We start from the raw sequence: 27,410 nt of genomic DNA on the forward strand, positions 1-27,410 counted from the left end.
ACTTGATGATCCCTTCCAACCCAAGCCATTCTGATTCAGTGCTTCTCAAAAGCTGTGTTGCTCCAGAATATGACACTCTGTTTAAAAAAACTCAGTAGAAATTATCTTAATATTTATTTCATCAATAAAGACATTATTAAAATTCTGAATTTTTTACAGCTTGAACAGCTGGAGTGTTTAGGATCATATAATACCTCTCTTCCAATCCCACTCACCTCATGTTTGTTGTCTTTTATCGAAGTCAAGCATTTTGGTAATATTCTCTTGTTCAGATTTGGACAGGAAAACCTTTCTGGAAGTATTTTTTAAGCAAACATGAAACATAATTATGTACAGCAATAACTTGGTTTTGCTATTGATAGGATGTTATGCCTCGTATTTGGACGCAAACGGAGATGTGGAGTTTCATCAATTTTTATTTATGTTGCGCTAAACTACAGGGACCCTTATAAATGATTTTGGTTATCTGAGAGCTACAGTGAGACTGGTGGTGTTCCTGGATCATTGGTTCTCAGATACAAAGAGATGCAATTGAGAAACACTGCATCCTATGCTGCACAAAAAGTCTGAAGCACCTGTGGCGAATTGGCTGTATCTTAAAATGGGAAAGCTGATAATACTATTCTATGGAATTAAGAAAACTAATCACTGTGTGGCTAATTTGGGCCATAAGGAGAAACCATTGTTTTTTCTTGTGCTGCTGTCCTGGTGAGGGAAAAAGATAGTAATTATCTGTTGAGATAAAAGTTAAAATTTATGTGACAAGTATATATTAAGTATTGCTATTCAAATATTTAACAATTTCTGATTTTCTTTACAGAAACTGCAAAGCTCAGGAAGAGCACATTTTCTGCTGGAACGTGCTGCTCCCTTCTCTGCTTTTTTGACTGACAGCTTTGGGCGTCAGCACAACTACTTGAGAATTTCTTTGACAGAGAAGTGCAACCTCAGGTGTAAGTGTGTGCTTCCTTGCACAAAGCTCTTATTCACCTGTAGGTAAAAACACATTGTGCAAATGCCAAGAATAGTGGTAGAGTACTTACTGGTATGTTGGCCCAGTGTTATGTTTCTTGTCTTGGCAAAGCAATGGCACAGGACAGTTAGAAACTGATCCAGGGCTGAACTGATGGGATGGGGAAACAGGAGCAAGCCTTAGGATCGGTAAAAATGGGTCTTTTGTCAGACTTGGCATGGTTTACCATGGGAACTGAATGAAGATGCATCAGGGCAGCTTCAGATTGGTTGATAGTAAAAGGTTTTTCACGAGGGTGGTTGGGTAGTGGAACAGGCTTGTGGGTTCCTTCCAACAAAGGGTATTCTATGATTTGGATTGAAGTGCTTTTGGATGTTTGTATACATAAGTGTGTGATAAGCATGAAAGCTCGTACCTGGGCATTCCCACAACTACATCTACAAAGTCTGTGGCTATGTTCCCATGCTTGCTGGTGAGTTTAGTGTATGTGTTTGAATGCAGGTTAGATAAAGTCAGCTTTTCCTTTTAAGTAGATCCATCTTAATTTTGAGACCCCTCAAATGAGTTGTGGGTTTTCTTTTGAAGGAAACCAGGAAATTGCTTGAAAGACGTGGTGTATGATCTGTATGTAAGAAAGGCAGTCAGTTGGCTTTCATTAAAGGCAGTTGCACTTGGTGCATTCTGCATATCAGTTTTAGATTAAGTGCTGCTGAGTATTTTTTGCCATGTATTTCTGTGTTCTTTGTTTCAGGTCAGTACTGTATGCCAGAGGAGGGTGTTCAGCTGACTCCTAAATCAGAGCTACTTACTGCTCAAGAGATAATCACTCTGGCTGGACTGTTTGTGAAAGAAGGTGTAGAGAAGATCCGCCTGACAGGAGGAGAACCACTTATCCGGCCTGATGTGGTCGATATTGTGGGTGAGTTTCCAATAAATAAAGTGTAATTCAAAGTGACTTATTATGTATTGAACCAAGAACTACACTTATAATTATCTACTAATAAAGTCCCACAATCTGAAGAATAATTGCATATGAAATGATGTTGGTTTTGCCCAATATTGTGAAATGGAAGGCAATTCCCTTCAGCAAACTTCCAGTTCTGTTCTCCTGGTTGAATAGAATTTGTCATTTCATATTGTGACAGCTGAACTTAGTACTGGCTTCATATTCAACATCTAATAGAATAGCATGCAATTATGCACCCTATGGGTGAAAAATCAACTGATTTGAGAAGATCCTCATTGCAGAGAAAGAGATGATATTTGTTTACAACCTAGAGAACAAAATGGGTTTTCTTTTTGGGGGAGAGGGAGAGTTTTGTTTGTTTTTTTATTTTCAATTGCATCTGTGTTTACAGGAATTGTGAGAATGACTATGCTTTTATAGTTACTGATGAATGTATTAATTAAATGGAAGATACTGGCTAAACCTTTGAAGTCTATCTCCTTTTGATTTACACTGTGTTAATGTATCGCGCTCTTGATTTTGACTTGAGCCAGTTGTTTTTTTCCTTATCAAAAGTTTCATATGTTATGGACATTAAAACAGCTTAAGATAGTGGTAATGTGTTAAATTAAAGCTATGAAGGTAGGTGTACTTTGGCATATTGTAGGCAATGGAACTTCCGCTTCTACAACTATACTCTTAGAAGTACTGAAGATAAGGAGGGATTAATATGGCATATGAAGGTCTTGAGAAAAGTGCCTGCTGATAGACTGGGCTTTGCTGCATGAAACAGCTCTATTCCAGCTCTGTTTTATTCAGAGCAGTGTAGTATAAAGAGCTGGAAAAAGTAAGGCTAGAGTGAGGTGGCTTGAGATCTGCTTGTATCCTGATTGTGAGAAGCCCCTAGACTCTACTAACGTAATCTTTTTGGAACTCTGTGGAATAGCATTCCCTCAGGTATTTACCACATGAATTATGGTTATTTGTATTTAGGCTTGAGAGCGTTATGTACATTTCAAGAAGTCTGGCATGTGTGTTTCTCACAATAAAAAGTGTAATTATTTTTAGCTGGCTTTTTCCAGCCAAAAGGGGAGTAGATTTATAAAAGCAGATGTATTTTAAAATATAATAATCCTTTTTTTAGTCGGAGGGTATAGTATTGGCATGAGACTGAATTGAAATCAGTAGCATTATCAATTTAGTGCAGAGTTTTCTTTGCTGGTTTGTACTTTTTTGTTTTCTCGTAGTAGCTGATGGCTTTTTATATTCAACAGTGTTACTTCAATGTTGAGGGTTTATGCTGAGTAGTTAGTTCATTGCAAAATAATTCTATTTTTGCAATAATTCTAAGCATTGATAAACAGGTTCTTTTGTATGTTCTACTGTAGTGATTGAATTCTCAAGGGCTTATTTTTATGGCTATTGGAGGGGGACCTCAATTTGAATCACTGGATTTACATTATTCTGTTTACGTTCTTGTTCACAACTAAGCTTGGATAGAATCACCTTGTTCTTGAGAACCTTCACAACTTCTGCGTTGTCATTTTAACAGATGAGAATAGTCATCTTGGTGTAAAAGTGATGGATGTTAAGATGATGTCCTGCTACATTACTTCTTTCTGTAATTAATTTATAGTTGCCTGGTTGTTTTCTCTCAGCCATGTTCAAAACTAGAAAATTAAGTGTCCATATACAATTTTTTTTTTTCTTCTAAGACTGTCATGTTACAATATGTTGTACGCAATTAGGATCAGTAGAAAATTGTTAAAATTAAATAGATTGCATATAACAAGCAGGGGAAAATTCACTGAAAATAATAAAAATATTTCCTGCAATGTTCAAAGTATTCAGCTTTATTGAAGCCATCTTATCACAAGGTTGTTACAAAGCTGTTCCAGAAGTGGGCACCTCAGACTCTGAAAATCTCACCTTTGTAATAGCGTTTCAAGGTAGAAATTCCTTATCTTGTAACCTAAAGTTACTGTAGCAACATATGTGATCCATCCTTTGTCAGGCAAGAGTTATACTAGAACTTTCCTTGGCAGTACATTCCTTGTATGACCTACTGCTCTAGGCTGTAAGCTGTTTTCTGGTTCTTGGGCAAAGAAAAGCAAAAATTGTGCTGATTCAGGAGCAAGAGAATTACAGAGTCTGTGATTGCTTCAACAGGCTGGAGAAAAAAACTTGGCTAGCCTAAGAGGAAGGTGAGGCACATTCAGACGTTCTGTTTCATCTTTGTGATTCCATGAGTGTATTTGTCTTCACTGTTTGATCTGAAATACGAGCTGCACTGGATTAAGTTCTACTGTACTTTAAAAGGCCTACTCACGATTACATAGCAAGAAACTGCTGGCTTTAAGATCCAAATGCTTTATTGCCAAGATATTTTTCAGATATTCTGAAACAGTCTGAGATTGAAAAAGGCAGTAGCACGTGCTAAGACGCTATTCATTCACATTTCCATGCTGTAATGTTCATATTTCTAACAGTTTTAAGTCTATTAATTTCTTGTTTAGTGTCATTTGGCCCTTGTGGGGCTATTTTGTTTTATTTTATAACTGTCTTCACTCTGAAATATTTCTCCATTGTTGAAGTGTCAATACAGTGGTCAGGTCCTTATGACTTCAGCAAGACTGATGATAAGATTGTTATACAGAGGTTTGGAACATCTAAGTCTGTTTGTGGCTTTTTGTGTCTCTGACCTAAGTTTCTTTTTTGTTGAATTCCATACACTGCAGAATACTCCACCCTATTAATTATATGTTGGAGTATGTGATGGTGTTCAAATTCCAGGCTCAATGTTTTTGTATGGAGATGGTCTAGCTAGTTAAATAGTGTTAGATGATAACATTTTGGTAAATCTGGAGACTTGCTGTGCTAGCAAAAAAACCCAACTGGTTAGTAAATGTTTACTGTGGTCTCCATTTATTTCGTATTATATAAGAAAATATTTCACAAACTGATGTAACAGCAGCTCTAGAACTCCAGAATGATTTTAAAAATAAAATCTAGTCAAAGTAAGGTTGTAGTAACATAATCACTGGCTATTAATTGTCATTAAAATGGCTGTTCAGGTGCCAATTGATTTACTCTTAACAAAGTAAGTAAGCCATAACAGCCTTTCTAAGATTCACAGGGTTTTTACCCATAAGCACACATTAGATTGTAAGAAACGGAGGCTTCAAAATTGTGTTCTTGACTTGGGATCATAAAATCCTTAAGAGTCGGAAGGGACCTTTAAAGGTCATCTAGTCCAACTCCACTGCAATGAACAGAGACATGCACAACTAAATCAGGGCAACTTACCTGAAAGGTTAGGGCACAGCCACATCTGGGCAACCTGTTACAGTGCATCACCAACTCACTGTAAAAGACTGTTTCCTTTTATCCAACCTGAATCTACTCTCTTTACGCCTAAAAGCATTTCCCCTTGTTCTGTCACCACAGACCCTGCTAAAGAGTCTGTCTCCTTCTTTCTATAGTGCCCCTTTAGATACTGAATGGCAGCTATCAGGTCACCTCTCTCAGCCTGTACTCGTAGGATGTCCCTTGGATCATTTTTGTGGCCCTTCTCTAGACACACTCCAACAGGTCTCTCCTGTACTGAGGACTCCACATCTGGACTCACTATTCCAGATGAGACCTCACCAGCATAGAGTAGAGGCACAGGATCACAACCTTTGACCTGCTGGCCACATTTTTAATGCAGACCAGGATACGGTTGGCTTTCTGCAAGGGCATATTGCTAGCTCATGCCCAACTTACCATGCACCATTACCCCCAGGTCTTTTTCAGCAGGGCTGCATTCAATCCTTTCATCCTCCAGCTTGTATTTGTAGTAGGGGTTGCCTCGAGTCAGGTGTAAGACCTCGCACTTAAATTTATTGAACCTCACGAGATTCACCTGGGCCTACAGCTCAAGCCTGTTCAGGTCCCTCTAGAAGGTATCCCATCCCTCTGGTGTGTCGACAGTATCCCATAGCTTGGTGTCACGAGCAAACTTCTTGAGGCTGCACTTGACCCCACTGTCAATGTCATTGGTGAAGATATTAAAGAATATCAGCCCCAGCAACCCCAGTGGGGACACCACTCATCACCGATTTCCATCCAGACATGGAGCCATTGACCATCACTCTCTGGACTCAATCCTTCAGCCAGTTCTTCATCTGTGACTCATTTCTAATATTTCTTTGGGCTGGATTACTCAAGTTCCAGCCCTGTATTGCATTGTAGATGGTTTATAAAAACTGCCTACACTACATTAGGAGGTGAATAGGGCTGAGATTTAAGCTATGTTTGTTTTCAGCAGGCATTTCTCTTAACCATAAATCGTCTGTGAAACACCAGTAAAGCTCATTAATTTTAATGATAGATTATTACAACCATATTTTCCTAATACTCATACATAAACTTTTTACTGCATGCTCATACATAAACTGTGACTCAGCAACTAACACTAGCAGAAACCTCTATCATGTCCTAGTGACTGCCAAAAGTATATATTTGAGACTTTCCTGAAGCAGATGATAATGGAATATAGAATCCATCTCTTTTGTGGTACTGCAGGCTTAAATTAGAACTGGACTTAAAAAGTATGATAGCTTTTTATTATTGTCTGGGAAGCATATGTCTCCAGTGAGAAAATATAGAATACCCTGAGTTGGAAGGGACCCATAGGCACATCATTTTCCAGGGCAGGCTTTTTATAGTAGCATACATATTTCTGGAGTAAAGCTGTGCAGATTAGACTTGTTAATACATATATTAGGGGACAAAATTTATTTTCTGGTCTCAAGCAGGAGAAATATAATTGAAGAAACTCTTAGAAGAGGATATATAAGAAAGTCATCTGTTTAAGGAGATGCTCTTTATCCTAAAGGAAAGGAAGTAAATGTAAAAAGGTTTACTTGATGGCTTAAGCTGCACAAATAAGTTTTTAGCTTCGTGCTATTGAAGCTAAATGTTTTCTGTTCTACTTCATAGTTTTATCAGTTACCTTTTCTTGTATTGATGTTGTGTTGGTGGTAAGGCAGTGGCCAAAAGTTGGCAAACAAGTTAATATGTGGGCACACAGTGAGTTCCAAATTTATGAAAACTCTTTTCCCCTTTTTAATTTAGAGATCATTAATGGAAAAAAAAGAAATGCAAGCAACTGCAAATATTCCACTTCTTAGCTTTCACAAATAACACAGTGTACTAACTGGTCCTTCTTAGTTTGTTGGTCTAAGTGTTAAATCTCCAATTTCTCATAGTTGGGCTCTATCCAAGTTGTTCTGCATACTGATGTATTTCCAGTGCCTCGCCCTGTCTCTCGTCCTGGCACAGGGAGAGGAGATGCACTGACAAAGCTGCTGCCTGCACTTAACGACCTAAGGAGTTCCTGTCTTTTTATTAAAACAACAACACTTTTCCATTTTAGGCCATGGCTTGGATTTGTTTCTGTATTTAATTCTATGCCTTTATGCATTTTACATTTCTAGCTGTGACACCTGCATGGCAGCTAGTTTTTTCCTCTCTATTAGGAGTTCTGGGCCAAGCTTAGGCTGAATATTTTGAGAATAACTGAGAAATGAAATAAAGCCAAAGTAAGACCTTTATCAGCATGAATGAATAGAGGTAAAATAGGCAGTGAAGAATGAACTGTAAAATATTTGTATTATAACTAGAATTGCCCCAAGAATAAGAGTTCTTAAAATATTTTCCAAGAAATTAGGATGGATGCTATGGCTTTGCTTTGATTCTGCTTCTGCAGATGGTGTATGCGGTTTTGTTTGTTTTCCTTATTTGTTCTTGTATTGATAACCAGAGGTTTGAAGGACTGCCCTCTGGGAATTGAATATGCTGAGATTTCCTCATTGAGCTTCCAAGGAGGCAGCTATTTTCTAAATTTTAAACTCATTATTTTATCTGTTTCTTATTTGGTTTTCATTTGTTAACCAAAAGTTTCCAGTTGTTAAGAGCAAATACTTTTCATTGGATATTGTTGCATCAGATTCTCTATAATGGCCTGACGTGTTGACCTTTTTCTCTCTAGATGGGAGCACATATATTTATTTTGACACTTTAAAGTCACTATTTCTTGACAGTACCACTAGGTTAGAACTGTTCTTTTTTTCTGCAGCACTTCAGGATAAGTGTTGCTAGTTCAGGTGCCATGGTATGTCTTGCTGCTGCTTACTATTACAGAACACAGAATTCCGTTTGCAATGCTAGATTAAGGAAAAGATGGTAAAGAAGATCAGAGGCCTTCTTCCAACAGTAGAGTAGCTATGGAGAATAAAATTAGTTGTATTTTCATTGTTCTTCATAAGCAGTTTTGCTTGCAACAAATTGCTGTTGCTTATACCTTTTGAAATAGGTGTATGCTAGAATGGATCACCTAAGCCATCATGGCTGGAAGAAGGCTGAAACATTGATGTATCTGTGTTTTCCTCCTGCCCTTGCTGAATTTTATTTGCTTCGTGAATCTTTTTAGGGGTTTTCTGTTTAATTCACAGTTAAATTACTTCTTTTTAAATGTTCTTACTTTTATTTTCTTTTCCTAGGTCAACTGTACAAGCTAGAAGGGCTGAAAACCATCGCTGTCACAACCAATGGGATCAACTTAGCCAGGTTATTGCCCCGACTGAAGGAGGCAGGACTGAATGCCATCAACATTAGCCTGGATACTTTGGTTCCAGCTAAATTTGAATTCATTGTCCGGAGGAAAGGTACTGATTTGTCTTCAAAGGCAAAATTTTTAATACCTGCGGGAATGTGAATTGTTTGATATGTCTTTCATACTCAGTTGTTCTGGAAAAGAAACAAATGAGTGTTCTTTTGATTCTAGGGAAAACAACCTATGCAAGCTATTTAGATAAGTGACTTTCCTTCTTTCTACAACGCTAAGAGGTAGAACCTTTAGTTGGATCTGTGAAGAGTAGAAGAGGTTCAACTCACCAACCGCAGTCAGTGGCAACTGTATCTACAGTTACCAATAACTGTTTGAGTACCAGTTTGTTGTGGAAATAAAGAGAACTCTACAGATCTTGTGCTGGACTCATGTGCTGCTGTTCTTTAACACTTTTCAAAGAAAAACATTTCACTGTAGCAGCCAAGGATTAATATATCACAAGAATTAAACTTCTTGTGACAAATAACAGCAGTTTCTGAAAGCTACATTTGGAATGTGCCAGCTATGTCTCATTTTTTATTAGTGGTGTTTCCTATGGCACTACATTTTAAAAGTAGTAAAAATAAACTGTTCCTGACTTTGCTTGAGGAGAGATGCAAACTTTGTAACTTCTCTCTAGTTGAACTAGTAACTAGTGCAAACTATTTCAGAAATGCTTAGATGTTTTCAGTGTTAAAAATCCTTGTTTAAATGAATTCTGTCATGAAGTTTAGCAGAAATGTTTGGGCTTCCTTCCTTAAAGCTAAAACTGATGCAGTTTTATATCACTCCATTTTGGTCTACAAATGTAACTTTTGCAGGCTGTGAGCTGCTAATTCTAACAAAATTTCCTGGTAGCCACTAGATGGTGCAACAGCTTAAGCTAAATTCGTGGTAAGGGGTGAACAAATCTGGGATACTGTGAGAAGTAACTTCTACATTTAAATCACTCTTCTATCAAATTCAAATTCTGTTGACAAGTGTGGAAAGGTGGTTTTGTCTGCAGTCTCTCTGGGAGTGCTTCTTCAGATTTCTACATCACGATGCAAATATCTCTTCCTGTCAGAAATCTGACTGTTTTATTAATGTGGTTGTGTCATGGCATAATTGGCATGCAGAGAAGTATCTGGAGTATCTAATCACAAGCAGGTGGTGACTGTGCTCTTTTCTTCTGCTCTCTGCATTTGAATATTACCTGATTTGTGACATTCACTAGAAGCAGGCTCTTCCTTTGCTACTGAAGGGGCAAACCTCATCCTGAAGCTCCCTGAATTATACAGCCACAGTGCTTCATATCTGATTGGAAGCTGTTAGGAATGCGCTGTTTATAGTTAAATTAAAAGTTAGCAAGGAAGAAGGATAACTTTTATATAAATAAGTGTTCTCTTTTTCCCATAAAGGGCCTTTAACCACAAAGAGAGAAATTGCTCTTCTGAATAGCATAGATAATGAACAGAGAAACTTCTGTGACTTTTTTTTTTTAAAGAGGAGAATAAAAACTCCAAATCATATATACTTTTTTTTTTTTTATTAAGATCAGGTTAAAAACAGCATTGCTGAGTGCTTTTGTGTTTTTTTGTTTTTTTTTTCCTTTTGTTAAGGGCTGAAATTATGTAAAAATACTTTTTAAATTGTTTTTGAGGGTTTTTTTATTTAATAGGAGATTTCCAGGTATGGAATGAGCAGAGAATAAACCGTCTGCCCTACCAAGTGCTACCTTGTCTCGTGTGGCAGTTCCAGAGGCGACCAGATGTAGCTCTGTTAAGGTGAGAGGGATTCCTGGTCTTAGACTCCTACAGTCTAGTTAATTCTGTGGAAGGCAAAGGTTTCATCTAACTGGAGCTAGCCAGGAGCTCAAGCAACTTGAAATAAATTTTTCAGCTCCTCTGGGGACTTATTCTAGGATTTTGATGTTGTATCTTTAATGCAGGTTGTATCTGATTTAATCCCAAATGCTTGGGTTAATATTGAGATACCACTAATGAGTAAAACCACATTAGAGAACCATAACATTTCTGCTCCTCTCTATCTACCACATTTCAAGGGATGATCAAATAAATAATATTTGGTGCTGCACAAGGCTTTGTTTCATAGCCTGCACCTTCTGTTTTTGTTAAGTACAAAGAAAATTAGATATTTTACTGTAATTGAATCATTAAACATAGGCTTGAAGCCTATGTTCCAGCAGGGATGAATCACTGGGAGGTGTCATGCCTCCCATATGTGATTGTTCTGGACGTGTTGAAGAATCTCTACAGAATCATACTTACAAGCACTATAACTGTGCTTTAAAGTTGAGTAAAGTTACGGTTTCTTAAAAGATGAAAATACTGGATTTTTTTCATAGTCTGGAGAACCTTGATTTAGATGCACTGCAAGCTTTGTTATTCTTCCATACCTCTATATCCATTGTTTTATTGTTGTTTTATCTGTTGCTTGCTTATGACTGCTTCCTGTCTCTCCTAGTGGATTTTGATTTCTGCATTCTTGAAGCTGCACATAAGGTTTTCTTAGCTGTTGTGGAGCTTTTTGATCCCATTTGAGGCTCTGGGTTGTGCTTACAGCAACGTATCATTATCTCTCTTGCCACATTCAGCTCATAAACTTAATTGGAAGGAAAACTACCACCATGGCTGCAAACTTTCTGGGTGCATGCAAAACAAGTAGGTGATGAAGGAGAAGAATTACAGGTTCTAACTTCAAACAGTTGCTTGCAAGACTTAGGTTACTATTCCCTCCTTACTCTTCATATTCTTTTTGCGTCCGGGAATGGTATTGGTTATGCATCTCCTGCTTTCCTGCGTTTGTGCTTGATAATACTCTTACCAGACAGGAAACAGTAAAGTAGAAGTTTTGTGTCTCTCCTTTCTATTCTGATATGGAGCACATTCAATGTCAAGTGTGCAAGAATGTTATTAAGTAAGTTATTACTTGTTTTTGGTAAGCACCTACAGATAATTAAGTTACAAACATTTATCTAGAGAACCTGAGTTTCCAGTAGACCAGAGACAGGAAAAGAAGACTGATGAACCTACCTAGAAAAAGATATTGTATAAATAAAAACAGCACAGGGATTGTCAGCGCAGAACTTCTGGAAGATATTGCCCTTTTGCTAGCATATGTAAATTATTTGCTGTTGAAGACTACAGCTTAGGGAGGAATTGCTCAGCCTCATACAGTGTCTTGTCATCTGCATTTTGAGTGCAAAAGAGGAATGGTGTTTAGTCTATCTTAGACTAGGTAAGAGACATGCTTGCAAACACCGTATTTGCAGCTGTGCACATCCACTCACCAGAAATATGTCCCCAGTGGTCTGTAACTTTGTCTCATTCTTGCTACTATCACCTTGTTTCTCTGCCAGCTGGCGTGACGAGGGAAAGAGTAATATGTGAAATCTAAAAATGATATCTTGATGAAAGCTCAACTTTAAAATTGACGTAAAGTGTGATTTGAATGAGTTGATTAACAGGCTTTCAGAAAGGCCTTTAGAATCATAAAATTGCATACCTAATTTTTTTTTCTTCCACATTTAAGAGGTACATCTAGAGGGAGAAAGTACTTGCCCTGAATTAACTCTGTATCTGTGTCTGGGAGCTGATGACAACTACAGACCATACTAAAGGGGAGGGTGAATGTGGGGAGTTCATCCCTTGGAGTCATTGCCGCTTTTGACATATTTCATTTGTTTTTAAGGGTCAAAGGACAACTTACTGTGTTTGTGGTTTTTTTTTTTTTTTTTTTTTTTTAAGTTGCTCTGACTCGTGTTCCCAACATTGTGGTCACCAAATCTACAAGTTCAAAGTAGTCATAAAATGATAGTCGTGTAAAATGCTGCTGCTTGTGATCTTTAATAGCTTTGGAAGCCAATTAGATCTGTGGCAAGGGGGAAATGAGGGATTTTTGTTTGTTCCTAACTGTGCTCTTCCCCACACACACATTACAAAGATCCTTTTAAAATACCCTTAGCAACACTGTAAATACCAGATTTAGACCAGTGAGAGTCTGCTGTTTTAGCAAAGACACATGTGCTATTATTATCAAATAAACATTAATTTGGTTTCTTTCTTCATTCCATCTGGAGGCAATTCACAGATGTTTGTCACTCTCTTTAAGATGAACACAATGCAAAGCAAAGTTGAACTGCAGAGTCATACCTTAATGCTATATGAATGTCCAAAGATGCAGAAAAGCATCTGAATATTTTTGACTACCCAAATACCATTTAAAAAAAAAAAATGTATCTCACTGATTTGACAACAGCAGTACTGGCAGCTCCCCCCTGGCTGGGGAGAAATAGAACTGAAATCTCTTTACTTGCATTTCTTTTTACTTAAGCCACATCTTCTGAATTGGATTGTTTTGTATGCTTTTTTTTTTTGGTAGTCATCTTTGTGTCCTGTATCTCCTTCCATGTTCTGTTTGTTTGTTTCATGTAAACAGGAAGAATAAAGATTTATCTTTTCTATATCTTAGGCTTTCACAAAGTAATGGAAGGAATCCACAAAGCCACTGAACTTGGCTACCGTCCTGTAAAGGTAAAGGAAGTGTTAATCTACTCTTTTAACTGTTTTTTTTTTTTTTACCATAACTTGTGATAAAAGTTGCAGCTCACCTACTAAGGAATTTATTTCCCGCCTTTCTTGTCCTCACCTCAGATGATTTTTGGTAAGTCTGAAGATCACATCAAGAGTTATTCAGGGAAAAGTTCTATCTCCTCGTGAAGCTCAGAGTATAGTTCACACTGCCACAAAGCATATTGATAGCCTAGCAGCAGGCTGCTGGGTGGTCCTGCTCTGTACTTGCCTCCTCCTGCCCCCTGTATTGAGTTGGCACTTGTCTGACCCAGCTATGAACTTGGCTGAGGGAGTTAACAGGCAGAAAACAGCCCTGCAGAAAGACCTTTGTGTTTTTTTCTGGTTTATCTCCTTCATCTGCTCATAGCAGATTCTGATGAGGACCAGTGTTAGAGACAGGCAGAGGGAGTTCTCCTTTGGAGGTGCAGGTAAATCAACTTAGCTGTAATATGAAACTTCACCCTAACTCAGCTTACAGTTTACAGTTCTGTAGCAGTTGTTCCCTTCTGTTTCACCAGTGTTTTGGAAAGTCAAATAAGTGTAAGTGGTTTAGGGTATAAAGCTCTGAAAAACACCAGCCAAAATTCAGACTCTGTCTGAGAACATTGCCCTGCGTCAACAGCTCTTCTCGATTTAGAATCGTTTGCAAATTTCTTAGTTATACCTTCAAGTCCTGCAGTGACATCATTTATGTAAATGTTAAAAGAGAATCACAGAATCATAGGGGTTGGAAGGGACCTCCAGAGATCATAGAGTCCAACCCCCCTACCAAAGCAGGTTCCCTACACCAGGTCACACAAGTAGGTGTCCAGGCGGGTCTTGAATATCTCCAGAGAAGGAGACTCCACAACCTTCCTGGGCAGCCTGTTCCAGTGCTCCGTCACCTCACCTTAAAGAAGTTCTTGCACACATTTGTGCGGAACTTCCTATGCTGCAGTTTCTGGACACAAAACAGAATTCTAGGGAACCACTATAGCAAATGGTCACTACCATGCCATAACTCCTTTTACTATCACCTGTTTGACCCCAAGGTTTGACAGAAGTGATTGGCTATGCCATTTCAGTCTTGCCAAATTATTTTTTCTTTCAAAATTCTATTACAAACAGACTAGGACTACAGAGCCTCGTGTAAGAGGTAAGGACGTCATTCTCTACTTTCTAATTTTAGGTGTCTGCTTTTCCTGCAGGTAAACTGTGTGGTGATGCGAGGTTTGAATGAGGATGAACTGCTGAACTTCGTGGATTTCACAAAGGATCTGCCCCTTGATGTGCGGTTCATAGAATACATGCCCTTTGATGGTAACCATTCCTTCTCTGAGATTTTGCCTGGTATATGGTGTGCCATGAATATATGTGAATCAGGTTGGGGTTATTTACTCTTTGAAGTAGAAGTTTTGATGAGCTCTTCTGGGGAATTTTGAAATTCCCAGATTTTATTTCATTTGCACCTTGCCTATCTTCTGTGGATACGTGGTGAAAGATTAGTAGCAGAATTAGTTGGTACTGAGACTCCTACAGGGAAAAGTGAGATCTACTGGGAATGTAGAGGTTGTTCTTTCCTAACTAAAAAAAAAAACAAAATCCACAGTCTACAGTTGTTCTGGTTTTGTTAATTTTAGGCAATAAATGGAACTTCAAGAAGATGGTGAGCTACAAAGAAATGCTTGATACAATTAAACAACAGTGGCCTGAATTAGAGAAATTGCCCTGTGAAGCTTCCAGCACAGCCAAGGTGGGGGATAGACAAAGAATATATATAGCATATATATTGTATATAACACCTCCCTTTACCCCACATCCCCAGAGTGTGGTAAGTTCAGCATTTATATTAAAAAAAAAAAAAGCAAGAAGTACTCAGTGTAGTAACTGTGGAATTTTGGTCAAGCTGCCCGCATGTGGTTTGACACTTATTTAAAACACTGGTTGTAATTTTTCCCTTTAGAAACACAGTATGTTTACTAAATGCATCAGTGAGATATAAAGAATGACAGGCTTGCATCCTATATTCACATATTTTGAAACTTTTCAGAGTCTACATCTGTGTCTGACTGCACATTAACGAATTTGGTGAAACAGCTGTTCTCTGAAATAATAGCCTTGCTTTAGTGTGCAAAGTCAATGCAGAATTTCTGACCCACATGAATCTGTATCTCATGTCTCTCTAAGAATATTCACACTAGCATCACCTGCAAGTCAACCACAGTGGCAAACATATAACAAATTTGTGCATTTCCAGGAATGGAATAGAATAGGCTGGAACTTCTGACAGAGCTGATTTTGCTTTTCTATCTTGTGTAACCTTAGAACCAGAGAAAATTTTTGTTAAAGTGTCTTCTGGTCTTTGGGCACACAGAGATTTTAAAATGAGACCTCTAGTATTGATTCCTTTTTTTCCTCCTTTCCATTTCTGTAGAGCTACAAAGTGCCACATTTCCAGGGACAAATCAGTTTTATCACCTCCATGTCAGAGCACTTCTGTGGATCCTGCAATCGGCTGAGAATAACAGCAGATGGGAACCTGAAGGTTGGTAGTGGAAACATGATTCTCTTTGCTTTCGTGAAGCTAAACTGGCATTGAAATTCTTCCCTTAAAAGTAGATAGGTTGAAAAGTAGGACGGAAAGATGCTTAGTTATTATCAGCTAACTTCTAAATTATCTATCCTTGGTTTTCTGCTGTATGTATTGTTTAAGTTTCTTGGGCTGTTAGGGAAATGTTGTAACACCTTTTTTGGTTTCTCTGTTTTGCTAACATAGTTAATTTCAGCTGCAAAACATCAGTTTCAGGGCTTATAAATATAAATATTTATTTTAGTCTTTGACATAAGAGCATCTTAAACATATGACCAGCAGATGATTTCCCATTGAATTGAGATGGGGGAAAAATATCTAAGCAGTGGTTAGGGCTTGGCTTTTGTATTCCACAAGGATCCTGTTCTGTTTCACCAAAGATGTCCTTGGAAATCTTACTCAAGAACAGCCTGCATATTTGCTCAGCAGCTGCAGAATGGGGAGGAATAACTACTTCCTGCCACGTTGAAACTGGCAGTTTCTAGGGGAAAATTAAAGTTTTCAGTTAAAAATTGGCACTTATACATTGTCACCTAATATTGACAACAGCTGTGCTGCTGTCTAATGTCAGATGACCAAGGTAGCCTGAAGGCCCAATGGGCTTAAATGTTATGTAAGCATCTCAGGCTGTCTGTGCACGTACACGGAAGAGAGAGAAAGCAAATCATCTTCATCAACCTTGTATTTCTTCAATATCTAAACCTCTACAAAACGCCTTACTCTATAGTTACTAAGAAGTACTTGTTAAAAGATGACATGCGGTAACGATAGAGCTGAAACTTAGCTGTATGACAGAACAACAGAACCCTAAAAAAAGCACTAGAAGGATGATGAGTTGACTGAGGTAAAGGGAGCAGCTATCTTATAAGATATGATAATTGATAGTCAAAGAAATGCTCTGTTGCATAGTATTTGCAGTTTGAAGGAAATTTGCCAACATGGAATCTGCTCAGTGAAAGGAGGAAAAGATGTAAATCTAATGAAAGCTTACTAGCTATTTCTAGTAGCTTTTGTGTGAGCCCATTTTCCTTTTTGAGGAAATCAGCCTGGTGTCGTTCAGCAGGACTGCTAAAGGTAGCCATATTTATCTGTGTTTTACAGTATCAGATTCTCATCAACACTTTTCTTTAACGTTCAAACTCATTTCAACCAGACTTTATGTAAGGGCTTATGTCTTAAAGTTAATAAATTGTATGTATGAAAAAAGCATTTTTGTCTCACTTCCTTAAAATAAATTCAGTTGTCTCGTGGCGAGCTCAAAAAGCAATTACTAGGCTGCCTCAGCACCCAAAAAGACTCTTAAACAACAGGTAAGCAATGTTAAGGGATTCATAATTCCCATTTAAATTTCCAGTTATATTGCCCCCTGTCCCTTCCCCCCCTTCCTTTTTTTGCCTTCTACCTCTTAGAAGATATCATCTATTAATTCTGATTCAACCCATTATTGAGCAAAGATGTATAGCCACTTGTTTAGTGTTCTGTACAGAAGAATGGTTTTGATACAGTCATATTTTACAAGCTATGGAAGACACACCCATACTGTTCTGTTTTATAACTGCAACTCTAATTAAAAATTGAATCCTCTGAGGGATTAATGATTTTGTATAAGGGTCAGTATGAGCTTGTGTTCAGTATTACTCAGCATCTAAAACCAGAATTCACAGAGGGCATGGTATGGTTGTTGGCTTTCATTAGTAAGCTGTAATGTATCCATGGCTTGTCTTCCCTGCGTCAGACTAGCAAAAGGGAAGAATAACAATGTTAAGACTTAAGAGCGATAGCAAAGTATTGTTCTTACTTGCTAGCATAAATCTTCTATCAGAATTCAGTTCCGTATTTGATAGTCTACTAAACCACCATTTTATGTTTTCAAGTAGCAGTTACACTTAGTCATACTAATGGTGAAATGTTTGTTTTATGGGCTCAGCTCACGCTGCTCTTAACTGCAAATAATCATTAGGGTATGCTTTTCCTTTAAGCTGACCATGGAGAGCTGCTTTGACTCATGGCTTTGCTTGTAAGGCAACCATTACAACAGCATTATGTTGTCGTCTTCAGAGACTGACAGAGTTGTAGGTGTCTGTGAAATAAGATAGTGTTGTCTTGAGGCAGCAGCTGTGCAGATGACTTTCCATTTTACAGAAATCTCTTATCAGTGACCCAAGCCTTGTCTGTTATAGGAGGATTACTTATTTTAATCTTTCTTGCTTCTTTTGTTTCCTTGGGTTGATTCTAGGTGTGCCTGTTTGGGAGTTCAGAAGTGTCCTTGAGAGATCACTTACGGTCAGGTGCCTCAGAGGAAGAGTTGGTTCAAATCATTGGAGCGGCAGTGAGCAGAAAAAAGAAACAGCATGCTGGTATGTTTTTTTGTATTGGAGGAATAACAGCAGTGACTAGGGTAGGCAATGTTATTCTGTTGCAGTGGGAAACGTTGACTTGCCAGAAAAAGGAAAGGGTTCTTAAATGAAGCTGCATTCATTTCCCATCTGATAATAGCATTTTTTTGATAGAAAGTTTTTCATTTTTTCATTTTTACCGGTCCTACAGGTCCTCCAAAATTTGAATGCCAATTTAGAATTTCCTAGTCCTTCATAAGATCTGGCACCCTGACTGTCTAGCAGTCTTTCAGTGTGCCTTTTGTCTTCAAAGAGGAAGGAACACCATTGCTAATGATCACAACAGTGAAGTGTAAAGCTAAGCTGAAATCAGTAGGGTTGTACCAGATCCCCGTTTTCCCTGAAAGTTAGTTTGCTGTAAAACAAGCACTAAAGCTGAGTTGAGCCAAGCCATTAATACAGCTACTTCATTAAGATGTTTCTAAAAGTGACAAGCCTTTTTTGAGTACGCCAATATATGTTGCCAATCTAGCGTTCTGGATAAGGTAATGATGCAAGGTCCGTGATGATACAGTCATATCTGCTTGCTGTATTAGTCTTTTATATTTTACATATATTTTTTATTTTAATTTATATTGACAGAAACTCTATTTAAGTCACATCTGAGCCTCAACATGTTGTGGTAATCTGACTGGACGTGAGAATGCTGACCTTTTACATATTAATTGTCTTCACGAGCATGGAATAATTGCCTTTATGTTGGTCCTCTTGTTCTCTTGCAGGTTTCTACCTGTTTTCTAACAGTTGGCTTTAACCTTTTTTAGTTACACATCAAACAGATTTAAGCAGCAGCTTGTAATTCTGACCATAGGCTTGCTTGTAAAAGTGCATTTCTCTGACCCAGATAAAATAGTGCCTTGTAAATCTAAGGGTAGGAGGGAAAATTGATTCCTTTACTTTTAGACTATTCATTTCTGAGTTTCTGATTTGGGAAAGTGAGGTGTTTTCCCATCTAGTAAAGGCATTTCTGCCATTAACAACATTTACCTGACACTTTCTTCTTCTGACTTGTGTTAGTCTCAGTACTATCCTTGAGGATTTAGAAGATGAGACTTCTTTGAATTGAGTCGCTGTTAACAGCTTGCCCCTACAACTGATAAAGTAAATGCTATTGTTAAGAAATAAGATTGTCCTAACTTGTTTTAACTCTGTGCTAGTTAGACTATAATTCAGATTACAGAAGGTTTTCTGGGATAAGGTTCTACAGCATTATACATACACAGCAGCTTGGAGACTATGGCAGCTATTTTATTTTTAATATCATACTAGATTCCTCCTTCTCTAGCTCTCTTGATCTTTATTGAGCTTTGGTTTTCCTAGCATGCAGGTTGCACTATGAAGAGCAAAAAACTAAATATATATGAACCAGATGCATGACTTAAAACCTAAAAAGTTAGGATTTTTATGTGTTCCTTATTTTATTTCTAGGCATGTTTAACATTTCCCAGATGAAAAACCGTCCAATGATCCTGATTGGTGGGTGACAAATCAGTACGTAATAAACATACCATGATTTTGTTTGGTTTATGTCTTTTGGGGAGCAGAGTGGATTGGGCTTTTATTTTGAATGTGTGTACACTTCTGGTTTAGGAAGAGAAACATGTTTCTTAGTTTTAAGCATAACTGTATTTTAAGCCAGATTTCAGAAGAAGGAGAGGTTTTATGTCCCCATCCTCTGTTTTTATTTTCTCTAATTTTGAGAATCATTACATTTTCTAAAGGGATTACTAGCTTCTTCTTGCCAGTCTCCTTTCTTTGTGCCTAACAATACTATACTAACTAATCAGGCAGTTTAGGGATGAGTTTCATGAAGTTTACTAAATGGCAATAGAAGCATAACGGATTCAAGACTTATTTTTATTCCTGAACTAAGAAATTCTCCTTTGGCTACAATGTATAAAAGCAACAAGGTGACCCACACAAGGCTACTCAGCTCCTTAATTCTTCGCTTTGGAATCTGGAACTTGCAGTTTCATTATTTTGAAACATCTTCTTAACCTTGCAAAGTCTCAGGGCATAACCTTAATAGAACAATCTGCAGAATCTCACCACTCCTGCGGATAAGAGCTTTTGTTTTTATTTATGTCTATTGAAGATATGTTTACTATCTTTCCATTCATTTTGAAGTTCTCTGCATGAATGATGAGGCACTGCTGGGGATTCTCTTACAAGTTTTTTCATATGTTTCTGTGTGGCGCCTCTTCCATGCCAACAATTCCTTATTTTGTAGCATAGCAGTCTTTGGGAATACTTGTTGGTCCTTAAGAAGTAATGAAACTGCTTCTGATAAGCTCTTTACAATACCAGGCAAAGCATCATCAGCAATATCAATAATCATATACAAAAAAAGGTTGACTTACCCAACAGGTGAAGAGGGTCTGCAGCTATAAAGCACTCCTCCTTAGGAAGCAGTCCCTACCCAAGAGATGTTCTCTCTTTGGAGACTGGCCCTTAAATGAGCCCGGGGAGTGGACCCAGGGTCACATGGGAAGCATAGGTGAATTGCTTGCACCTGTGCCCTGTGGGCCAGCCACCCCCTTCACCAGGTGCTCAATCATCAGTTCAGGCCATGACTTAACAGTTCCCTTACACCTATCTTCTTCAAAAGACCAAGTGGTTGTGAGAGTTAGTATTGCAACATTTGTTGGGCACTGTTCTATTGTATCTTATCAGTCAGAGGGGAAAAGTGTAGTGGGGTGGAAGAGACTGGACCAGTAACTATCATTCTCCCATTGTTGCTGTGCAGCTTCAGCACAGCTTTTAAAGCAAGTTCCCTTGCAGGGAAGGGTAACATGCCTTAACTTGTAGGCTTTGCTACAAGTGATGCAGTAACAGCTGTATTTTGAAGCAAGACCTTAGTGTACTGCTTAGTTTACTTTTGTTGAGAAATACATTCTTTAGAAGTCTCTTAATATTGTTACTGTTTTCACTGGGAATATTTTTCCCTTGCTAGACTGTCTTTTTCCATGTTGAGTTTTAAAGTGAATAGCTTTGGTGATGCAAGACTAACTAGCTAGTTTGCTTTTGTTCTTTTTGTATTTGGCGACTGTCTCATTGTGTTCCAGTCAAAGGGGAAAGAGGAACTATTGTCTGAAGTGTATGCTCACTTGCTACAGGAGAAAAATAAAGATGATGGAAAATACTAAACTTCCTACAGTTGGATGAGACCTAAATCATTTTACAAAATGCTTTTGAAAATATCCTCTCTCTGAAGTTAACATTCATAGTAACATTTTGGTATGCAGAAATAAGATCTATTTTAATTCCTTTTGAAAAGTACTCTCACGTTGTCTGACATACAGTAAAAGAGAGAGAGAGAGATCCTGTCCAGGTCCTCCCCAAGCTGTTTCATCTCCCTTTCAGCGTAACTGATGTCAGTATCTTCATCAGTGGTACAGGGTCCATAACTGGAGATGAGTGGAGACAGTCTCACTCTCTGCACATGGAGAATTGCATTTTGAGTGACTAGAATTAATTTAATGAACGCTTTGGAAAACATTGAGTGGTTTCACTAGTCCCAGTATGAGAAACCTGACTTCTCCTCTGCACTATAATTGTCTGAGTCTTTGCTGTAATATGGTTTGTATGCTATTCCCCTTACTAAAACACTCCTTTTTGGCAGGTTGTTCTCTTCACAGGTTCATTTCAGTAGTGGAGAGTTCTTGCTTTTAAGTATCTCCTAGCTTCTTTCTTTTCCCGCATCACCACGCTAGCTGGAAGCTAACTCACTTAACTTTCTACCATACTTTACTATTAGTAGGGTCAAAAAAAGAAATAATTTGTCACATAGGTTCAGTTGTATAACATGTAGTGCTATGGAAAACCATTATCCATTTTTTTGTATTTGCATGAGCAATGCATGAACACAGGTGACTGAACAAAGGCAAAACAAAGATACATACAATGCATGCATTGCTGTCTGTTGCTATATTTTTACTTCCCACTTTATTTGAACTAACGCTACTTCCCTTTGCTACTCCCTACTGCCACAAAATTGTGCTTACCTGCCTTTACACTTGTCTGCCTTTGCAGTCCAGATTCTCTTGAAGACAAGACACTGCAGATGATTAGCTTTAATTTCAAAGCTAATCAGGGGAACCAGAAGAATAATTTGAGTCTCTGCATTTTTCAAGGCACATTCACATAGTACAGCAGAAGCTAAAGAGTAAGGAGAAGAAAAGATTACTAAGCATAATTTTCTGTGCTCTTCTAAAGCAGAGCATCGTTATTTTCAAAACAGTTATGTTCACTTAAACCCATTCCTCTAAGGGGAAAGACATTACCATTAAAGTTGTAAAAATCGTAATTTTGGTGGATAAGCCATCAGTTGTGGATCTGAAAGGGCTTTTGCTTGAATTTAGAGTATTACTGGGATTATATTTTAAAAAGCATATGTATCTGTGGTTGATTAAACTTCAGTAATGGGTACTTTCCAATCAACAGTTGGAGAATGAGATGAGAAAGCTGCTAAATACATCAGACTCTAGTTACAGCAGAAGCTGGGACTAACAAGGAGGACTAATAAAAAGCTGAGGAACACAGCTAGAACATTATCCGTCCTGTTATTGTAATGTGGACAGTTCAAGGCAATATCTGTACGTCTGGGCAGTAAAGGTAACTCAGCAAGGTGCTCCACATTTTTCACAAAGTAGAGCAAGGAGAACTGGAGCTCTAGGAGAAGAGTTGTTGTCAGTGGGTTTATTAAAGTAAGACTTTAGCCACTTACTTCTATACCATTTTCTCTGTACTTACTTACTACAAATCTCTTCTTTTATGTGAAAAAGACTCCTTCTGTCTTGACACTTGGCATTAATCCCTCTGCAAAAGCCAAAACCAAGGGATTAAATGCGAAAGGGGCAGGTGGGCTGGGAGCTATGCCAGCTCAACTTGGAACATAGCTCTTAGTAGATTTAAAATATGTCTATGAGAGGAGTGTGATTTTTCCGGTGCTTAAACTTGAGCTGTCAGTAATGTGGTTAGAGCTGGCAGTAATAAGGAAGGTTCCCATCACAGAGCCACCCTGCATGCTGTAGACAGTGCAATTGCAGGTGGTGCTTCTGGTCCTTGCTGTCCTCAGGTGCTGGCATGACCCTTCTCTGCAGGGGATGAAAGCAGGAAAAGTATAGCTGCCTGTGCTAGGAGAAGGTGTTTGGAAAAGAGGAGCTGAGAATCCAAGTGCAAGAATTTCTTTACTTACCCTGCCAAGCTTTCAAAGAAGACTGAAGCTGGGAGTCTCAAATGGGTGCTGAGATGCTGTTTTAGGCCTGCTGTTCTTGTAAGCTTTCTTAGCTGCTATTTCTCAGTAAGCATTGATACTTTAGAAGCAAATTGTTTCCTTTTGTCAGAGACTTCTAAATAAGTGTTTTAAGTCCCAGTGTTCAGAATAACAAGTCAGTAAATGCTGGTGAGTGGGTAAGTGGGAAGACAAAGCTTGAAGAGAAAAGGGGATATTTGCAGGTTTCTAAAGCTTTTTGTAATACAAAAGGTCCCAAGCAAGGTTCCACCAGTGTTCTCAGCTACTGCAGACTTAGCTTAACTTTCTGGTTAGTCAGGCATCCTCATGTTATTTTCTCTTCTTTTTTTCAGAGCCTGCATTGATGTCATTCCCTCTATGCCAAGATGCCCTACAGAATCCTCTATATTCAAAACTGTGGGGCCACGCATTTAGCCATTGGCTAACTTTGAGAGCAAGTTTATCCAAGCAAATGGGAAAAGCATTAATAAGAAATAAACTTACAAAACAGCTTATCCTGCCAAGATTTCACCCAGAGCAACAGTGGTACCTAAGGACAAGAATTCTACAAACCCAGCTGAGAGGCTTCTGTGTCTTCCAAAAGGACTTGAGCTCCACATCTGACACAAAGTGCCTTGAGGCTTCTTCTGTTGGCCAAGTTTCTATGGACTGTCAGTCCAAAGAGGCAAGTCCAGGATCTGAATTCTCTAACAGGAATTCGGGATCTTGCATCAAGATCCGTCGTGCCTCCGATAACTTGACTCACACAGATGAAGAAGGACGGGCCACAATGGTGGATGTTGGAGGGAAACCAGATTCCAGAAGAAGTGCTGTTGCTGTTGCTTTTGTTCGCCTGGGTGAGAAGGCATTTGGGATGGTGAGGCAGAACCAAATGAAGAAAGGGGATGTGCTGGCAGTAGCACAGATTGCAGGAATTCAGGGAGCTAAACTGACTAGCCAGTTGATCCCTTTGTGTCACAACATCCCTCTTAGCCATGTTGAGGTATCCCTGAGCCTGGATGAGGCCAGATGTACAGTGGTGATTCACTGCTCCTGCCAGACCTGGGGGAAGACAGGTGTGGAGATGGAAGCTCTGACAGCTGCCAGCCTGGCTGCCCTGACTGTGTATGACATGTGCAAAGCAGTCACTCATGACATTGTCATTGAGGAAGTGAAGTTGCTTAGTAAGACAGGTGGGCAGAGAGGAGACTTCTCTAGAAGTTTAGAGTCTACATCATATCCAGACACTTCCAGCCCTCTAGATAACCACTGCTAGAAGACAGCCTCTTACAGAACAGCTTTCACTCAGCAGTAGTAAGCTTGTAGACCTCAGTATATTACTATATGACTCTCATTTTGCCTTACCCTGTCACTTATTTCTGAATGAATAGAGGAGCTACTTAGCCAGCTGCTGAGTAAGTGGGTTTTTTAGAGAGGAGAGACTTCTCTGCTCAGCCAGATTTCATTTTAGTGTCCTCACCATGAGGTTGAGCAAAGATTCCTAGTTACAGTACAGAAGGTTTCTTTTTCTTCTTGCTGTGAAATATTCACAGCTGCTGTCATCACACCATGCAACTGTGAGCTCTGGAAATGAAACAAGTGTTGAAAGTACTGTTATTTGGCAACTATTCTTTAGTCAGGGATTAGGATTTCAGAACTGCTTCTGTCTGTCTGTGCCCCCATCTCCTCAGATGAGTTTAGATGGTGAGAGGGAGAAGAAAACAGCTCTGAGAATTTATCGTACGTCAGAGATTATGGTTTTGGAACAGTCGGGGTCAGAGGCTCAGCTCCTGTCCCTTTTCAGTACTACTCCAGTAGGAAATATCCACCTCTGAGTTTCAAAACTAAAGGAGATTGCAGCTGCCCAGCTCTCTCTACCTTGAACACTGTGAAATATGGTGTAGAACATCAGGTTTCTGGTGTTGGAAGAATTATTTGGCTGATCTGAAAGGTAACTTTTACGACTTCAGAAGCATGTTCCAGCATTTTGATCTTGGCACTCAAATACATTGAGGCACTGCCTACATCTATGTCTGCATTAAGAGTTTAATTATGCCATGCATGGAAGTAGTTTTCAGCTCTCCCTGACTTTAGTAAGAGCTGTCAGATCAAGCCCCAGAAGACTACACTTTTTTAATTTTATAGTGCAGCTCCTAGTAACCCCCAAGCTGCGTGGTCCTGACAGGTGAAAGACTAAGACCAGCAGGCACTTACTTGGAGGACTGGGATTGTTACTCTTGCCTCAGCCAGAGTGTTTTCCTGCATTTTTTCTAACTTGCTTTCATGAAGTCTGCAAGTATTTAAGTTGTCCCATGTAAGTTGCCAGAAGTGGACTGTCATGTAGCTCTGAATAGCTTTGATAATTGACTATCCTAAAAAGAAATTAATCAGCATTTCATTTTGGGTGGATCCCTTTTAAACATTAATTTATATGCACTGAAGATGATATTTTCAACTTCGGTTTACCTGTTTTCTAGTACTTATGGCTAATGTGAAGCTCCATATTGTTCAGGGTGCTGCCTCTCAATACGCACAGAGAGTTGAAGACAGCTTTAAGGAGGCTGCAGGGAAAATTGTCTTAAACTTTGCAAGCCATTGCTTTTCATGGAATAACGTTAAACTGTGAGCATGAGTAAAGCACACAGCACAGTCACGCACATCCTGCTCCTTTAAAGTAAGCACAGGTCTAATATGAGGAGTCAGTAAGAAATACTACGGATGTATTCACTTATGCATTATGAATCTCATACAGTAGTTAACACAGAAAGCACTTTTTCCATTGCAGGTTGGTTAGATTCTTTTTTTCATTGTCATTGAGGTCAGGCACACAGAACAGCTACAGCTACTGCTGAGCAAGCTCAGAAAAGCAGAGGGATTCTACATTACTTAATAACAAAGATGGTCAACACTACAAACATTTGTAGGCCTACATTCACTGTTATACTCCTGATTCCATCAATATCACTAAACTGTTTGTAAATCCATAGTAAGTCAGCTTAACATTGTACAGGAGATGGCAGTGAATTATCTCACTCGAGCATCTTCCTCAGGTAGGCACTAAGAATTCCAGCTGACCCTGCAACCATGAGAGACCATGTAGAAATGCTGTGCACATCATCTCCCCTCATCAGTGTAGAAATAAATCCCCTGGAAAAAGCAGCATGTGTGAACCTGCTAAGTTAGCTGACTTACACAAGCACTTAACTTCCCCTCCCTACCCCCTCCACGCACAGCACACACTGCCATCCCTGTCTTCACCCAGTCTTGAAAAATTTAAGAAAACCAGACATACTCAGTAGTAATAAAATGATGCTTTGGGGCATACGATTCTTTGGCTTCAGAGAAGTTTGCTGTCATGCTGTAAAACTCACAGAAAAGACTTAAGATCATACCAGGTACTACAGAGCACACGCATGATTACCACGCACATCTTATCACTTAACGCACATCTCACTACATACTTTCTTGGGTTGAGAGTAACTAGAAGCTTTAGGCAAATGTACTTTGGTGCCATTTTATGCTCATGTTCTATTGTCAAGTCTCGAAACTATGCACATTTATAGATGATGAAACATACTTCAACAGAACATTTTGCAAGAGAAATGAGCTGGTATGTTTCAGTGGTGCTGGGTGGGCAATGGTACAACGTGATGAATACTTTTCGAAGGCTTGCTTTTTTTTGTCCACTGTTTTTAATAAATGCTTGTTGTAATTGTTTCACATTGTTTTGAATACATTTTTTTCCCATTCACTCATTGAAAGGAATGGTTGGTTTTTTAGTCCTCAGCTTCTATAAGTACTTAACTCAGAATGAGCAACAAAACAGGTTTTGAAAGTTACCGTGATTAGTCAGCAATTAGGAGGAGATCAGTTAGGATAACATTACTGCAAGGAAGCTACTATTTCTTTTTATGTTGCTGAGTGAAATTCAGCTCTACCTGGCTGTACTTAAATAGAATGATCTTGTAGGCTTGGCAGCATAATTTATCATTTCATCTTTAATCCTGCTGTCTCCCACTTCTCTGATTACACATCAGTGGATGCGTATAACTTAGCATTGCTCTGTG

General features: G+C 38.7%; 1 protein-coding gene across 4 annotated transcripts; it reads left to right on the forward strand.

The window, feature by feature from the left end:
• The first annotated feature begins 807 nt into the window (after positions 1–807).
• On the forward strand, positions 808–27,063 carry MOCS1 (molybdenum cofactor synthesis 1). 4 transcript variants are annotated; one of them, XM_031552407.1, is made up of 10 exons: positions 808–953; positions 1,725–1,892; positions 8,465–8,629; positions 13,045–13,106; positions 14,333–14,444; positions 14,765–14,877; positions 15,559–15,669; positions 17,951–18,071; positions 19,539–19,586; positions 23,697–27,063. In XM_031552407.1, the coding sequence occupies exons 2-10, from the start codon at positions 1,736–1,738 to the stop codon at positions 24,617–24,619; spliced, it is 1,812 nt and encodes a 603-aa protein (XP_031408267.1). In that variant the 5' UTR covers positions 808–953; positions 1,725–1,735; the 3' UTR covers positions 24,620–27,063. The 4 variants fall into 4 exon arrangements, with proteins under 4 accessions (XP_031408267.1, XP_031408268.1, XP_031408269.1 ...); XM_031552409.1 differs by having other exon boundaries at positions 814–953; positions 19,539–19,601; positions 23,697–23,829; XM_031552408.1 differs by lacking the exon at positions 19,539–19,586 and having other exon boundaries at positions 809–953.
• Positions 27,064–27,410: the final 347 nt, after the last annotated feature.

This window comes from Meleagris gallopavo, chromosome 2 (genome assembly GCF_000146605.3).
Source record: "Meleagris gallopavo isolate NT-WF06-2002-E0010 breed Aviagen turkey brand Nicholas breeding stock chromosome 2, Turkey_5.1, whole genome shotgun sequence".
Lineage (NCBI taxonomy): Eukaryota > Metazoa > Chordata > Aves > Galliformes > Phasianidae > Meleagris > Meleagris gallopavo.